The sequence below is a fragment of the Tamandua tetradactyla genome, chromosome 14 (genome assembly GCF_023851605.1).
Source record: "Tamandua tetradactyla isolate mTamTet1 chromosome 14, mTamTet1.pri, whole genome shotgun sequence".
Classification (NCBI taxonomy): domain Eukaryota; kingdom Metazoa; phylum Chordata; class Mammalia; order Pilosa; family Myrmecophagidae; genus Tamandua; species Tamandua tetradactyla.
Genome location: NC_135340.1, coordinates 18,823,462 through 18,841,809, shown reverse-complemented (window position 1 = coordinate 18,841,809; position 18,348 = coordinate 18,823,462). Strand labels below are relative to the sequence as shown.

The window sequence follows — 18,348 nt, the reverse complement described above, 5'->3', positions numbered from 1 at the left end:
TATGCCCTTCCATCTATTTAGGTCTTCTGTGATTTCTTTTAACAGTTTTTTGTAGTTTTCTTTGTATAGGTCTTTTGTCTCTTTAGTTAAATTTATTCCTAAGTATTTTATTCTTTTAGTTGCAATTGTAAATGGAATTCCTTTCTTGATTTCCCCCTCCGCTTGTTCATTACTAGTGTCTAGAAACACTACAGATTTTTGAATGTTGATCTTGTACCCTGACACTTTGCTGTACTCGTTTATTAGCTCTAGTAGTTTTGCTGTGAATTTTTCAGAGTTTTCGACATATAGTATCATATCATCTGCAAATAGTGATAGTTTCACTTTTTCCATTCCAATTTTGATGCCTTGTATTTCTTTTTCTTGTCTAATTGCTCTGGCTAGAACTTCCAACACAATGTTGAATAACAGTGATGATAGTGGACATCCTTGTCTTGTTCCTGATCTTAGGTAGAAAGTTTTCAGTTTTTCCCCATTGAGGAATATATTAGTTGTGGGTTTTTCATATATTCCCTTAATCATTTTAAGGAATTTTCCTTGTATTCCTATCCTTTGAAGTGTTTTCAACATGAAAGGATGTTGAATTTTGTCAAATGCCTTTTCTGCATCAATTGATTGATCATGTGATTTTTCTGCTTTGATTTGTTGATATGATATATTACATTAATTGATTTTCTTATGTTGAACCATCCTTGCATACCTGGAATGAATCCTACTTGATCATGATGTGTGATTATTTTAATGTGTTGCTGGATTCAATTTGCTAGAATTTTGTTGAGGATTTTTGCATCTATATTCATTAGAGAGATTGGTCTGTAGTTTTCTTTCTTAGTAATATCTTTATCTGGTTTTGGTATGAGGGTGATGTTGGCTTCATAGAATGAATTAGGTAGCTTTCCCTTCACTTCAATTTTTTTGAAGAGTTTGAGCAGGATTGGTACTAATTCTTTCTTGAATGTTTGGTAGAATTCACATATGAAGCCATCTGGTCCTGGACTTTTCTTTTTGGGAAGCTTTTTAATGACTGATTCAAGTTCTTTACTTGTGATTGGTTTGTTGAGGTCATCTATTTCTTCTTGAGTCAAAGTTGGTTGTTCATGCCTTTCTAGGAAGTTGTCCATTTCATCTACATTGTTGTATTTATTGGCATAAAGTTGTTCGTAGTATCCTGTTATTACCTCCTTTATTTCTGTGAGGTCAGTGGTTATGTCTCATCTTCCATTTCTGATCTTATTTATTTGCATCCTCTCTCTTCTTCTTTTTGCCAATCTTGCTAAGGGCCCATCAATCTTATTGATTTTCTCATAGAAACCAACCAGAAGTTGGTTTTATTGATTTTCTCTATTGTTTTCATGTTCTCAATTTCATTTATTTCTGCTCTAATCTTTGTTATTTCTTTCCTTTTGCTTGCTTTGGGGTTAGTTTGCTGTTCTTTCTCCAGTTCTTCCAAGTGGACAGTTAATTCCCGAATTTTTACCCTTTCTTATTTTTTGATATAGGCATTTAGGGCAATAAATTTCCCTCTTAGCACGGCCTTTGCTGCATCCCATAAGTTTGGATACGTTGTGTTCTCATTTTCATTTTTCTCGAGATATTCACTGATTTCTCTTGTAATTTCTTCCTTGACCTACTGGTTGTTTAAGAGTGTATTGTTGAGCCTCCACATATTTGTGAATTTTCTGGCGCTTTGCCTATTATTGATTTCCAACTTAATTCCCTTATGATCTGAGAAAGTGTTTTGTATTCTTTCAATCTTTTTAAATTTGTTGAGACTTGCTTTGTGACCCAGCATATGATCTATCTTTGAGAATGATCCGTGAGCACTTCAGAAAAAGTGTGTCCTGCTGTTGTGGGGTATAATGTGTTGCTTCCTATTGAAACGGAGCTCGAAGGATATTAAGGAATGATGAGAAAAAAAGAAAGGAAGAAAGAAACAAAGAAAGAAAGAAAGACACAGACGGGCTCAAGGGGTCTGAAGCTTGAGTTTACTTCAGACAGACTTCAGACAACTTTATTCTTATCCAGAGCCTACTTAAATACTGCAGGGTGACAAAAGGCATGCATGCATTTCTTGAAAGAACAGAGAGCTTATTTTTCAGTGCTCCCTTCCTTCACACTTAGCATAACCATTTGGGGTAAACATTCTGTTCCTCCCAGACTGCTCTACATAACAATCTCCACAGTTTACTGCTGCCATCCTGAGGCCAGCTGCTCCCAACAAAACCTGCAGGTCTTGTTTTAACACTTGGCTCATACAGTAATGTCCTATAAATGTCTGTTAAGTCTAGCTCATTTATTGTAATATTCAAATTCTCTGTTTCTTTATTGATCCTCTGTCTAGATGTTCTGTCCATTGATGAGAATGGGGAATTGAAGTCTCCAACTATTATGGTAGATGTGTCTATTTCCCTTTTCAGTGTTTGCCTCATGTATTTTGGGGCATTCTGGTTTGGGGCAAAATATTTATGATTGTTATGTCTTCATGTTGAATTGTTCCTTTTATTAGTACATAGTATCCTTCTTTGTCTCTTTTAACTGTTTTACATTTGAAGTCTAATTTGTTGGATATTAGTATAGCTACTCCTGCTCTTTTCTGGTTGTTATTTGCATGAAATATCTTTTCCCAACCTTTCGCTTTCAACCTACGTTTATCTTTGGGTCTAAGATGTGTTTCCTGTAGACAGCATATAGTAGGATCCTGTTTTTTAATCCATTCTGCCAGTCTATGTCTTTTGATTGGGGAGTTCAATCCATTAACATTTAGTGTTACTACTGTTTGGGTAGTACTTTCCTCTACCATTTTTGCCTTTTGTATTTTATATGTCATATCTAATTTTCCTTCTTTCTACAGTCTTCTCCACACCTCTCTCTTCTGTCTTTTCATATCTGTCTCTAGTGCTCCCTTTAGTATTTCTTGCAGAGCTGTTCTCTTGGTCACAAATTCTCTCAGTGATTTTTTGTCTGAAAATGTTTTAATTTCTCCCTCATTTTTGAAAGATAATTTTGCTGGATATAGAATTCTTGGTTGGCAGTTTTTCTCTTTTAGTAATTTAAATATATCATCCCACTGTCTTCTTGCCTCCATGGTTTCTGCTGAGAAATCTACACATAGTCTTATTGGGTTTCCCTTGTATGTGATAGATTGCTTTTCTCTTGCTGCTTTCAAGATCCTCTCTTTCTCTTTGACCTCTGACATTCTGACTAGTAAGTATCTTGGAGAACGCCTATTTGGATCTATTCTCTTTGGGGTGTGCTGCACTTCTTAGATCTGTAATTTTAGGTCTTTCATAAGAGTTGGGAAATTTTCAGTGGTAATTTCTTCCATTAGTTTTTCTCCTCCTTTTCCCTTCTCTTCTCCTTCCAGGACACCCACAACACGTATATTTGTGCGCTTCATATTATCATTCAGTTCCCTGAGTCCCTGTTCATATTTTTCCATTTTTTTCCCTGTAGTTTCTGTATCTTGTCGGATTTCAGATGTTCCGTCCTCCAGTTCACTAATCCTAACCTCTGTCTCTTGAAATCTACAATTGTAGGTTTCCATTGTTTTTGTCATCTCTTCTACTGTACCTTTCATCCCCATAAGTTCCATGATTTGTTTTATTCAGAGTTTCGATTTCTTCTTTTTGTTCATTCCTTGCCTTCTTCATATCCTCCCTCAATTCATTGATTTGGTTTTTGATGAGGTTTTCCGTGTCTGTTCATATATTCTGAATTAGTTGTTTCAGCTCTTGTATCTCATTTGAGCTATTGGTTTGTTCCTTTGACTGGGCCATATCTTCAATTTTCCTGGTGTGATTTGTTATTTTTTGCTGGCGTGTAGACATTTAATTACCTTAATTAGTTTATTGTGGAGATTGCTTTCACTTCTCTTACCTAGGGTTTTCTTGCTGGATGAATTTGTTGTCTCTCTGTTCTTTGACCTTCAGTTCAGCTTTTTCGGACCTCTAGCTTAGGTTTTGTTTAACAGAGGAGAATTTTTCAGTTCTTGTTTTCTTGTTTCTTGCCCTGCTTGTATGGTGCCTTTTCCCTCCCCACCCTTAGGAGGGTCTACGTAGGTGTTTTAGACTCAAGCCGAGTTTTCCCGAACTAAACTGGCCTCCTATCCGGGGCAAGGAGTCACCTGCGTCAGTTTTCCCTGAGGGTGAGACCCAGCAGGTTAAAAGACTTTCCTGTGAAGTCTCTGGGCTCTGTTTTTCTTATCCTGCCCAGTATGTGGTGCTTGTCTGTCTGCGGGTCGCACCAGCAAAAGATGTTACGGCACTTTTAACTTTGGAAGACTTTCCCTGCTGGGGGCATGGTGGAGATGGAGGGGAGGTTGTAGGCTGGTTTTAATGGCTTCAAATTGCCAAGCCCTGGGGTCTGAATTCCTTGAGGGAAGGATTCCACCTGAGTTGGGCTTCACCCCTCCCCTGGGGAAGGCACAGGTGGGAGACAGCCCTGAAAGCAGCCGTTTGTGCCTATGCCTGGGGCAGTTGTAGCCTGAGAAGTCCTGCCACTGAATCTAGAAGCTGCCAAGCCTGCATAGAAACACAGCCACTAAAACCTCCATTTCCTCCCCTTTCCTCTTTTGCCGTGAGCCCAATGAGCGACCTCTGCCTTGACCAGGTTTAGAGTCTCTTTCCTTTCCCTCTGGGAAGCTGCCTGGGGGGGAGGGGCGCCGGCCACCGGCCACCACGGCTTGGTGTTTCCCCTATTATTTATTTTTATTCCATATGTTCTACTCGTCTGTTGATATGGTAGATAAAAGAAGCATCAGACACGAGGTTTTCATAATCACAGAGTCACATTGTGAAAGCTTTATCGTTGTTCAATCATCATCAAGAAACTTGGCTATTGGAACACAGCTCTACATTTTCAGGCAGTTCCCTCCAACCTCTCCACAACATCTTGGACAACAAGGTGATATCTACTTGATACATAAGAATAACCTCAAGGATAACCTCTCGACTCTGTTTGGAATCTCTCAGCCGTTAACACTTTGTCTCATTTCACTCTTCTCCCTTTTGGTCAAGAAGGTTTTCTCAATCCCTTGATGCTAAGCCTCAGCTCATTCTAGGGTTTTTCTCAATCCCTTGATGCTGAATCTCAGCTCATTCCAAGATCTCTGTCCCATGTTGCCAGGAAGGTCCACACCCCTGGGAGTCATGTCCCACGCAGAGAATGGGAGGCTGGTGAGACTGCTCGTCATGTTGGCTGGAGAGAGAGGCCACATCTGAGCAACAAAAGAGGCTCTCTTGAGGGTGACTCTTAGGCCTAAATTTTAAGTAGACTTGACCTATCCTTTGTGGGGTTAAGTTTCATATGAACAAACCCCAAGACTGGGGGCTCAGCCTATAGCTTTGGTTGTCCACACTGCTTGTGAGAATATCAAGAATTCAACTTGGGAAAGTTGAATTTCTCCCTGAAGGGGGCTTTGCCAATACTTTTCCAGTCACTGATCGAATCACTGTGGGATTCATTGGGGCATCACTCTGGACAAACCAACAAAATCTCATGTCTTACCTGAGATTCCAAGTACTTATGGCGTTCAATCAAACTATCTTCATAAGGATATGCATTTTTGAGTGTTGATTTATCACTAGAAAATCTGAATTAGGAAATGGAAAGAAAATGATTTGTATCATTGTACTAAAAAAAAAACCTGTTCATGATAAAGGAGCCAGGTATCAGTTTCAAATGGGTGAATGTTCTTATAGAGGTACTGTAAGGCTAAGTCTGTCCACTTTGTTTCTGTCCATTTCTTTAAAGAGTTCTGTCATGACACTAATGTCTTGTTTGGGTTGCAAACTTCCTTGTCTTCTTGCCAAGCAGCATCAATCAAATCCAAGATTCTTTGATCTCTCTACCTTACTGTCCATTCTTCTGCAGTTCCTATCTTGTCAGATCAGTGTCCAGCTTACTGCAGCATCCGTTTATGCCAAGCCACAACCTCTGTATCATGTGGACCATCTTGAGACTCTTCTCTCCTGTCATTAATTTTTGAAAATTCTCAGCCTTTATTACCTCAAATATTTATTCTGTTCCTTTCTTTCTTCTTCTTCTTTTGGCATTTCCATTATATGTATGTTATACCTTTTGTATTTGTCCCACAGTTCTTGGATATTTTGTTTTGTCTTTTTTGTTGATTTTTCTCTTTGCATTTCAGTTTAGAAAGTTTCTATTGACGTATCTTCATCCTCAGATATGTCTACTATACTGATGAGCCCATCAAAGACAGTCTTCATTTCTTTTACTTTGTTTTTTTATTTCTAGCATTTGCTTTTGATTCTTTTTTAGAATCTCCCTCTCTCTGCTTACATTACTCACCTGTTCCTGTACTCTGTCTATTTTTCCATTAGAGCCCTTAGCATATGATTCAGTTACTTTAAATTTCCGATCTGATAAGTCCAACATCTCTACTGTATCTGAGTCTGTTTCTGATGCTTGTTCTGTGTCTTCAGACTGTGATTTTGGCTTTTAGTGTGCCTTGTAATTTTTTTATTGAAAGCTGGATATGGTATATTTAGTAAAAAGGAACTGAGCTTAAGAAGCCTTTAGATTTTATATTTTTTCATTCTCTGGGGAGTTAAATTTTGTTGATTGTTTGCTGTTAAAATTTTCTTTGGTCCTTTTTTTTCCACATTGTGAATGTTGTATAGTTATACAGTCGTTTTTAAGAATCTCAAGGCTACCGGAATACAATTCAGCAGTTTCAGGTACTTCCCTCTAACCACTCCAGTCTACTATAACCTAAAAAGGGGTAACTGTCTAATGCATAAATAACCTCCAGGATAACCTCTCAATTCTGTTCAAAATCTCTCAGCCACTGGAACTTCATTTTGTCTCATTTCTCTCTTCCCCCTTGTAGTCAAGAAGGGTTTCTCAATCCCATGATGCCAGGAAGGTGTATACCCCTGGGAGTCATGTCTTAACTAGGGACATAAATGTATAGTCCATGTATACAGCCTAAAATTTCCCCCTTTAACCACATTCAGATATATAATTCAGTGGTACTAACTACATTTACAGAATTGTTATCACCATTGTCCATTATGAAACCTTTCCATCACACCAAACAAATTTCTCTACCAATTAAGCTTCAGCTCCCATTCCCTACCTTCTCCCTAGCCTATGGTAACCTGTATTCTAGTTGGTCCTTGTTTTTGTCTTCCCCATTGTTTGTGGGTTTCCTTAGAGATTTCATTTTAAATAAAGTCTGAGCCTTGCAGTTCTTTCCATTTATGACCCCAGTTATATTATACAGGAGCCCTACTGATTATGTGGTATGGTGTGGGGAGAAGGGGACACATTCTGTAATCCTATGATTTGGTCTCGTCTTTTATTTGTGAGTTAGTTCCTTGCACTTCACAAATGTTTCTCAGCTTTTTTCTTCCTGTTACTGATAGAAGAAGGCTAGAGGGGGCTAGAGTTGGGTATTTTCCTTCTTTCATTTTGCTTAGACTCTGATAAAATAGTTTATTTTTCTTTTGAGGGCAATCCTTTGTTAAGGAAAACAGAACTTCTTACTCTGGACATACTTCAAAATGGTTACTTTTCCTCTGCCTCTGTTGGAAGATTTTTCTCTTGTCTTCCCAGTTGGAATCTGTTGGAGCTCTTTAGGCAAAACTCATAAAACCATGGAGGTCTCCCTAAGACAGCGATTCCCTGTAGCTTTTAACTCTCAAGCTAGTTCATACTCCACTTCAGTGATTTGTCAGTTACAATGCAAGTATTCTTACTGGTATGGGCTCCACCAGGCAGGCTTTTGTTCTAGATAAATTGTAATTCCCTATATCCACCTTCCCTTTTTCTTAGGCCAGTGGCTTTGCCTTCTGATTTCAGTTCATTAAAGGATCTTAGAAGAGTTGTTTTTCAACTCAAAAAGTTTGCAGTTTTTTTTTATTGTTAAACAGTGATGCGTTGCATGCTTTTTACATGTCAGAGTAATAATTGGAAATCTTTGCTTTTCCTCTTGACAGGGAGGTAAAATTTTGGTATTTTGCTTCCTTCTGCTTGGTTAGTCATATGCTTCCCTGCATATCTGGCCTGTTTTGTTTTGTTTTGTTTTGTTTTTGGTGCACGATCCGGGAATCAAACCTGGGTCTATGTGGAAAATGAGCATTATACCACTGAACCACCCATGCACTCCCATTCTTAGCCTTTTTTAGCATTCTTCTTTTAAAATGCTAGTATTTTCATCTTGGCTACTCCGATTCATTTTCTCTGAAATTCCCATTCATTTTTTGAAGATTTTATAAACTGACTCCTTATGCGGTATCTGAAATATCTTGTGTTTGCTGTTAATTGTTCTAAGCTTAAGATACTTTTTTCCCTACAATTCTCCCCCACCCCCAACGATTGTGCCTTAATATTTTGTTAATTTAAAAAATTAACAGATTTTAAGTATACTTTGTGATACCATTTGGAAAAGCACCAAATCTGGTTTAAGAAGACTTTGGTTAGAGTCCACTTTTGCCATTTACTAGCTGTGTGATATAAATGTGGGCAAGTCAAAGTGAAATTCCTTAATAAAATAGTAATTACCTTACAAGATGGTTTTAAGGATCAAATGAAGGTACAGTATAGATTAAATTAAAAGTGTTTTCTGATTTGAAGATTTGAAAAATATCCTATTATAGAATTTGATATTAACGTTTTAATAAGATAATAAAATTAAATAATTTGGTACCATCTTAGGGATCACTTAGCCTACTTTTTCATTTAACAGTAATGGAAAGTCAGTTTCACATGTTCTTTTATTAGAAGAGCTGTAATAGAATCTTTTTCTTCTATTTTTTTGCTCCAGGGTTTTTTCTAATAATTTTTATCATTAAATAATAAATCATAAACTAAATCATTGGTTAGTCTTTGAATTCTGGTAAATAAAACATATTTCCAAATGGTTTTTATTTCTTGTGTAGCCCTTGTGCTCTTTGTGTTTATGGTAGAGAAAAAAGAAACAGAAAGAGTAGTTTGGTCGGAATTAGAGTAACAGCTGTTGCTTAGATTGGCAGCCTCTCTGTTCTTGCTTGGTATTGTGCTGATAGGGAATTAACCAGAAGAAATCCCTCTAAGGAGAGATCAGTTCCATTTCTGTCAGACTTTGTAATGAGGGATAAGGAAACCTGATCAGTAAACCTCTGTAGGGTGTATGAAGTTAAGGAAGAGAATTTATTCAAGAATAATTTGAGGACTGTCTTAGTTTCTTCACTGCTAAAACAAATACCATACCAAGGGTTGGCTTAAACAGTGGGGATTTATTGACTTTTCATTTTGAGGCTAAGAGAATTTCAAAATTGATGTGTCAGCAAGGTAATGCTTTCTCCACAAAAATGTGGCATTCTGGGGCTTCTGCTGGTTATTCTTTAGTTCTTAACTTTTCTGTAACATGGAAATACACATGGTGATTTCTTCTCTGGGTTACATTGACTTTAAGCTTCCCTTCCTCCACATGGCTTTCTCTTCATAAAATCTCCGGTTATAGGAGTAAGACTCAACCTCATTCAGTTGGGCAACACTTTAATTAAAAATAACATTTTCAGAAGGTCTTATTTACAATATCTTTACAAATACAGGAATGGATCATGATTAAGAATTTTTTTCTTTCTGGTGCACATACTACAAGGGCCTACCTCTTTGGAGAATTTTTGTTCACAACAGAAGTATAGCAGTGAACAGAAGAGACTAAAATTCCTGCCTTATGGAACTTACGTTCTACCATGTAAGCATTCATATACATCATCAGCCTAAGCCTCATCTTTTCTTAAGACTTTATGGTCTATGACCTTTTAACCACAGTACCTTGCAGTTCAACAAATGAGTTATTAATGGAAGTTAGTTTCCTTCTCAACTTTTGTTTCTCTGCTCTAAGTGTAAATGGTAAGGCTGCTAGGTGAGGCTGTGGCACTTTCTTCTGTCACGTTTTGCTCCATGGTAATACAATTAAAAGCAGATTTTCTGAATATATACTCCTGTAGTATCAGCAGCAGGGGCTGTTCAATGACATGAAAACTTTCAGTGATAATACCTATTGTTTAGTAATGCTCTTTGGCTCTAAAAGTGTCTTATTATTTTTATCATAGGAGTAAAATTATGGTAATTTATACTTTTTTTTTGCATGGGCTGGCACCGGGAATCGAACCCGGGTCTCCGGCTTGGCAGGCAACAGTTCTTCCTGCTGAGCCACCGTGGCCCACCCGATAATTGATACATTTTTGAATAAAACTAAATGTATGACTTATTTTGCCAAAACAACTCGACACTTAATGAAGATTATCTCCCTAAAGTTAACTGAAAAACTGTTTTTGTTTTTCCAACAGTATATAATTGCTTTAACTTTATTAAACTATGATGGTTCATGATGACTTATCAACTGTTGTTTTTATGTGTTTGAAATGAAAAACTGGGTGTTTTTTTTAAATTTATTTACAGGTGTTGAATGCTATGCTAAAAGAAGTATGTACAGCATTACTGGAAGCTGATGTTAATATTAAACTGGTGAAGCAACTAAGAGAGAATGTTAAGTAAGTTAAATTAATCATGTATAAATAGGCCAAACTAAGTTTAGTGAATTGAGGGTGAGGGGCTAAATAGAAAAGTCAGCTCTATCTGCTATATAGCACTGAAGGAGAATAGAATGCATATCTTGGAAGATGGCATTTATAGTATGTCTCTGTAATGAAGAGTCAAAGAAAAACTATATGTGCCCTTCATTTAATTGTTTTTTTTTTCCATTTTACCATTACTTTATTTGGATGGATTCAGTCTTATACAACATTTTAATATAAAAACCTTTTAATGGTTCACATCTTTGTAGAAAAGTGGTGCCATTTTATCCTTTTCAAGTTCAAAATGTCAGTGAAGCCCCCTCCATTATTAGACAATTACATTCTTTTTTGTTCCCCTTTTGATTTCTCTGTCCATATTCTGAATGAAGGAGTAATGTATGTGGTTTCAGTTATTTACTGGGAGAGGTGCTGAGTGGGATAGGATATGATAATGTAGTACCTTTATTAACTGCTTGAATCTCAATTCTTGTGCTCAGACAATCCCCTCTTTTTATATTGTGAGAATTGGTACTCAATGTAGAAGTACTACCATTCAAGTATTTTGAATCAGAGAAAGTAGTCCTGTTTTCTACAAGTTGGAAGAATGTATAATATAAGTTTCAGGAGAAATAAATAGAATTAGTACTTTACAGTGATAGATATTCATCTTTTATTTCATATAAAAGCCATAAAATACTAATCGAAGTCTTATGTCTATTGTTTCAAAGTAAAATTCTTATGGTATAGACTTATTGAATTTGTAGTACTTACATGCATATTGAAAGATTATTGATATGAAATAATGAATATTCTTCTATTATAAAGTTAAGTTATTAAAGACTGCCTTAAATGACTTTCCTTTCCCCATCCCCAAACATCATGAAGGTCTGCTATTGATCTTGAAGAGATGGCATCTGGTCTTAATAAAAGGAAAATGATTCAGCATGCTGTATTTAAAGAACTTGTGAAGGTAATGGCATATTAAACATGTTCTGTGATTCCTTGTGGACTCAGCAAATAATACACTAGCACTATACACAGGAATACTATTTCAGAATGCTTCTTTATGTGTTTGTATGGAATACATTAAAGTAGTAATTAAAAAGACTGTTAACTGTTTTCTAAAGTGGCCTATTTTTATCATATAATTTTCTGATACAGATTTGAAGCCAGTACTTAATCCTGGAAAGAATGCCAAAGTCAAGTTGCAAGAGTAAAACCTCACTAATTCAGATTAATTGATGAAGGGCTGCTGTGAATTTATTTTCTTTCAAACATCAAAATTCATCAAATATTGCCTAGTGAGGGTAATACTTTTGTGTAAAAAGTTCACACTTGGCAAGAATTCTTTTGTCCACTGTTCATGTATAAAGAGCTTCCTTGGAACTGATCATATAGCCCAGCTCTTGTCTACATTATGAGCAATTTTGAATTAGTGAAGTTTATTTTTATTGCAGAAAAACACGGTATATGCAAAACATTAATTTCAAAGCACACCACAATTAGTTGTTGCACAGATTTCAGAGTTTAGTATGAGTTACAATTCCACAATTTTAGGTTTTCCTTCTAGCTACTCCAAGACACTGGAGACTAAAAAAATATGTATGTGGTTCAGCAATCATATTCGTTTGTTAAGTCCTATCTTCTCTGTTACAACACCTCCTTCTCCTTTGACCTTTCTTCCAACCTTTAGGGGTATTTGGACCATGCCCGTTCTAAATTTTTCATGTTGGAAAAGGCTATCAGTATTATGGGATGGGGGATGGAACTAACTGATGTTCTTGGAGACCATTGTCCCTCTGGGTTTCAGGATTTATCTGGCATAGGAACCCATCTGGAGGTTTGTAGGTTTCTGGAAAGTAATCATAGTGTGTAGAACCTTTGTAGGATCTCAGAGCAGTAGTTTAGAAAACAAGGTCAAAATGTCTGTAATAATACTAAAATGTTCTTTCCTTTTTTCATTCTGTTGAAATTTTCACAGTTAATATATAAGCAATTATAGATAAAACCATTGGGTTAAACTGTCTAGCATGGATTAAGGGAGTGGCCCCAAATTATACTAGTAATAATTGTAGTTTTTATTACCCTAAACTTGTAGTGAAAAAAAAAATGCATTTCACTTAATTAACAATGATCTGGATAAAACAGTAGAAATGATTAATTGTATTAAATCTTGACCTTTGATTATATAACATCTTTATAACTATTCTGTGTAATGAAATGGAAAGTACGTAATGCCTCCTAAAGATGGTGGTTGTCTTGAAGAAAGCACATGGATGATTGTTTAATTGCTAAGTGAGGAAAGAACATCATTTTTACTTGAAAAAACAATAGGCAGATAATCTCTGACTATTCAGACTTGGACATTTAGCAGACATTTTTTCTAAAGTCAGTGAAGTGAGCTTCTAACTTTAAGGAAAATAACTGACAATATCTGTGACCGGTTATAAAATTCAAGCTTTCAAATGAACACTAGAAACTTGTATCTCCAACCTGAGTTTGACAGAATCCCTAAATCCTTTTCTGATGAGGTGAGTCATATTATAAAATTTGATTTTTTGATGTTGTATAGTGAAATGTGTCAGCAATGGGAGATCTGCATAACTCCATAAACCAGTATCTTCTACTTGACTAATGTGATGTTACAAAATCATACAACAGTATAAGATCCATTCAAAGTGCAAGACAAACTAATGGATTTTTTTTTTATTAATTAAAAAAATTAACAAACCAAATGAAACGTCAACATATATAATCAGTAATTCACAATATCATCACTTAGTTGCATATTCATTTCTTAGAACATTTGCATTAATTCAGAAAAAGAAATAAAAAGACAATAGAAAAAGAAATAAAACGAACATAGAAAAGAAAAAAAAAGATTATACCTACCATACCCCTTACCCCTTGCTTTCATTGATCGCTAGCATTTCAAACAATTTATTTTAGCATTTGTTCCCCCATTATTTATTTTTATTCCATATGTTCTACTCATCTGTTGACAAGGTAGATAAAAGGAGCATCAGACACAAGGTTTTCACAATCACACAGTCACATTGTGACAGCTGTATCATTATTCAATCATCCTCAAGAAACATGGCTACTGGAACACAGCTCTACATTTTCAGGCAGTTCCCTCCAGCCTCTCCGTTACATCTTGGATAACAAGATGATATCTACTTGATGCATAAGAATCCTCTTGACTCTGGAATCTCTCGGCCATTGACACTTTGTCTCATTTCACTCTTCCCCCTTTTGATCGAGAAGGTTTTCTCAATCCCTTGATGCTAAGTCTCAGCTCATTCTGGGGTTTTCTCAAACCCTTGATGCTGAGTCTCAGCTCACTCTAGGATCTCTGTCCCACGTTGCCAGGAAGGTCCACACCCCTGGGAGTCATGTCCCACGTAGACAGGGGGAGGGTGGTGAGTCTGCTTGCTGTGTTGGCTGGAGAGAGAGGCCACATCTGAGCAACAAAAGAGGTTCTCTTGGGGGTGACTCTTAGGCCTAATTTTCAGTAGGCTTGACCTGTCCTTTGTGGGGTTAAGTTTCATATGAACAAACCCAAGACTAGGGGCTCTGCCTATAGCTTTTGTTGTCCACACTGCTTGTGAGAATATCAAGAATTCAACTTGGGGAAGTTGAATTTCTCCTCGTTCTCACCATTCCCTGAAGGAGGCTTTGCAAATACTTTTCTACTCACTGATCGAATCACTGTGGGATTCATTGGGGCATCACTCTGGACAAACCAACAAAATCTCATGTCCTACCTGAGATTCTAAGTATTTATGGTGTTCAATCAAACTATCTACATAAGTTATATTAGGAAATGCACTAGACTAATGTATTTTAATGTAACAGTATGAAGGTTTATATGATTTTAGATTCCACATTGTAACTAACCTTTGTAAGCTACCATGAATATAAAATGAAGTGAAACCAAAAACCTGAGAATTGCTATTCTAGGAGGTGGGAGGAAGAAAAGATAGATTTATGAAATAACTCTTCAGTAAAATGTTTATGTTCCAAATAGTGAAAATATATACCAAATAGTTGAGTGACTGATTCTACTATGAGATATAAAGATGGAGGTAAATATAGGACAGCATCTTTCACTTGAAAGGATGTAGGAGGTAGGGGAGTGAGTTATGTTTAAGATAGATTTTACCTATTTCAGAATTTGCCTAAGGCAAATCCTTTGCCTGAGAAATACATTTTTCTTTCCTTCTCTACCAAATGAATTTTAAGTTCAGGTAAAATATGGTTTGTGACCTTTATGCTATAGTCTGCTATGGGCTTGGCAAACTTTCTCTTAAAGGACTAGATAGTAGATATTTTCGGGTTTGTGGATCTTATGGTCTCTGTCCAGCTGCTCAGCTCTGCTATTGTAGTAAATGAATGGGCATGGCTGTGTTCCTGTAAAACAATATTTATATTTAGTTTACCAACCCTGGTCTAGGACATTAACTATTGTTTGACTTCATGACTGCATAGAAATAATGTGTTCCAAATTCCAACCAGCTGACTCATGAATTACCTTTTTTTTTTAATAAACTTTAGAAATGTCTATTTCATGTTTGTTTGGGGACTGTCCATATATTAACCTTTTTTTTTTCTGCTGACTTATTATAAAATTGGTGATTATTTTTACTAGCCTTCTAATAATAACTTTATTAGAACAGGAATATTTTTTGGCATTGGAGAATTTAACATTTGCAGTTTTAACTGACCCAGAAACTCTTTTAAATGTAATTTGTAATTTTGCTAATGAATAAATATTTGTCACATATTCAATGTTATATTTATCTTTTTGGTATGTAGCTTGTAGATCCTGGAGTTAAAGCATGGACACCCACTAAAGGAAAACAAAATGTGATCATGTTTGTTGGATTGCAAGGGAGTGGTAAAACAACAACATGTTCAAAGGTCAGTAACAATTTAAAAAAAACTCACAGAGAAAATTTATCTGTATGAATTATTTATGTCAAAGCCAGGCTTTATAGTGTTGTTGCTTTACAATTTTGTATTCCTTGATAGATCTACAATGTTTTGTAATAGCTTTTCTTTTTTAATAATAAGGAAACTATTGTGAAGTCTCTTATGATTATTTTTGTTTAATATTTTTATTGTAAACCTTAACAAACATACCAACATTCATGACATACAAACATTCTATACTTTTTTAAAATATATTTTTATTGTAAACCTTAACAAACAAACGTACCAACATTCTTGATACGCAAACATTCTATACCTGGTATATAATCAGTAGTTCACAATATTATCACATAGTTGTGTATTCATCACTATAATCATTTTTTTGAACATTTGCATTTCCCCAGCAAAAGAAATAAAAAAGAAAAAGCTCATACTTATCATGCCCACCCCTCCCTCTTATTAACCAATAGTATTTCATCTCATGATTACTTTTTGTAGGAGTGATAGACTAGTATTTAACTTTGCTATTTCTTTTTTCAAAAAAATATTTCTCTCCTTTAAAGGAGATATGTATATTATTTTTGGAGAAGAGAACATGGAGAATTTATTTTATCCCCTATGGCTGAAGACTCCCTTTTCAGGTCTTCACTGTCCCACCAGCATAATGCAGATCATTTTGCATATGTTTGTGCTGATTTTAAATCCATTATACTACCCCATTGCCTAGATGCCTCAGCTTTATCACCAGAGTATTTTCATAAACTTCAAATATGTTATAGTTTAAAACAAACATACTAAAAGATGAAATGATTTTTGGAGGATTGTTATTGTTTGCTGTAACTTAAGGAACAGTGGTTAACAATTTTTTGCTTTGGTCATTTGCTGCTTGATCATTTTACATTCTTTGAATGTGACTCTATGATAATTAAAATTAAGAAATTGCTGTATTAAAAAATCTTTAAAAATATTACTTTCAAAAGAATTATGAACAGTTTTACTTTGCATCTTAAGTGAATAAAAAGAGTAAACAAGAAATTATGATAGTCTATACTTATTGACACAATTTTATTTTAATCTTCCTTTCCTAGCTAGCGTATTATTATCAGAGGAAAGGTTGGAAGACTTGTTTAATATGTGCAGACACATTCAGAGCAGGTAATGTGTTGAAATTTCAAAATTGTTTTCTGTCATTTTTATTTTCAAATTTGAGGATTCATTAACTCTTTACCTCGTAGGGGCTTTTGACCAACTAAAACAGAATGCTACCAAAGCAAGAATTCCATTCTATGGAAGGTAGGTGTCTGTTTTCTGTTTTGATATTCATATTTTTTGCCTTGTCTGTGTGACTTTATATTTCATGCTATCTGATAACATTTTGATATATACTTATTAGCTTAAATTCTTCCTGGAACAAAGTAAGGTATAATTAAAAAATTATTATCTTTTATTACTATAATGTGACCTTTCTGATCAAGTCTGGAGATCAGAGTAGGCACTATTTTATTCACATCTCTGCCTGTACTTTGTGTGTGCGTGTGTGTGTGTGATTTTTTAAATCATCACAATAGACTTTTGTGAAAAATAACATAAATTTAAAAAGCAATAAATTTCAAAGCACATCATGACAATTAATTATAGAACTGATTTCAGAGTTTGGTATGGGTCACAACTCCGCATTTTTTTATTTTTACTTCTAACTGCTCTAAGATACTAGAAACAGAAAAAAAATATCGATATAATGATTCAGCAATCATATTCATTTGTTAAACCCTACATTTTCTTTAAAACTCCTCCATCACCTTTGATCTTTCTCCCGTTCTTTAGGGGTATTTGGGTTATGCCCTTTCTAACTTTTTCACATTGGAAGGGGCTATCCATAATATGGGATGGGGGATGGAACTAGTTGATGTTCTACAAAGTCTGGCCCCATTTCAGGACTTATCTGGTCCAGGGGCCCATCTGGAAGTTGTAGATTTCTTGAAAGTAATCCTAGAGCATTGAAACTTTGTAGAATCTTATATAATGCCCTAGGTGTTCTTTAGGATTGTCTGCAATGGTTTTGGTTGGGATTTGGCAAACTATGATAGGTAGCAATATCTAACTGGAGTGTGCATAAGAGTCACCTTCAGAGGAGCCTTTCGATTCTACTTGAACTCTCTCAGCCACTGATCCTTGTTTGTTGCACTTCTTTTCTCCTTTTTGGTCCGAATGGCGTTGTTGATTCCTCAGTGCCAGGGCCAGGCTCATCCCTGGGAGTCATCTCCCACACTGTCAGGAAGACTTTCACCCCTGGATGTCATTCCCCACGTAGAGGGAAGGGTAATGATTTCACTTGCAGAGTTGGGCTTAGAGAGAGAGGGGCCGCATCTGAGCAACAAAAGAGGTTTTCTAGAAGTAACTCTTAAGCATAGCTATAAGTAAGCTAAGCTTCTCCACTACCTACATAAGTTTCACAAAAGTAAGCCCCACACTTGGCTTGTTGACTTCGGTGTCCCTAAAATTTGACACAGTATTGGGGGATTCCTTGATGGTGAAGCTCAATAGTTCCGTTCTTTTTCTCCTATCTCTTAAGGGACTTTGCCAATACTTTTTATTATCTGCTTAATATACTCTGGTATATGTCCAGGCATTACATTAAGCCGAACAGAATTAAAGGACCGCTTATTCTGGGCTCCCTGTGTTTGGATTGTTTAAATGATCTGTCTAGACAGGTTGAGTTAGGTTACGTGGTATAGAAAATTTAGGTTCTTCTGGACAAAATAAACCTTTCTTCCTTTGGTCTCAAAAAGTAGATGAGATTCTGAAATACAGATAATGTCTTCCCTACCCCTATATTCTGAATTACTTTAATGGTATGTTCATTATTTTTAACTTTTTTTTCCCT

General features: G+C 35.8%; 1 protein-coding gene across 7 annotated transcripts in view; it reads left to right on the top strand.

Moving 5' to 3' along the window:
• The window catches only part of SRP54 (signal recognition particle 54), a 75,453-nt gene that overhangs the window by 44,154 nt on the left and 12,951 nt on the right, over positions 1-18,348 (top strand). For all 7 annotated transcript variants that reach the window (XM_077126960.1, XM_077126957.1, XM_077126958.1 and 4 more), the window contains 5 exons: positions 10,414-10,505; positions 11,415-11,499; positions 15,348-15,452; positions 16,553-16,619; positions 16,700-16,757. In XM_077126960.1, coding sequence (XP_076983075.1) covers positions 10,414-10,505; positions 11,415-11,499; positions 15,348-15,452; positions 16,553-16,619; positions 16,700-16,757 — 407 coding nt within the window. The remainder of the gene's footprint in view (positions 1-10,413; positions 10,506-11,414; positions 11,500-15,347; positions 15,453-16,552; positions 16,620-16,699; positions 16,758-18,348) is intronic.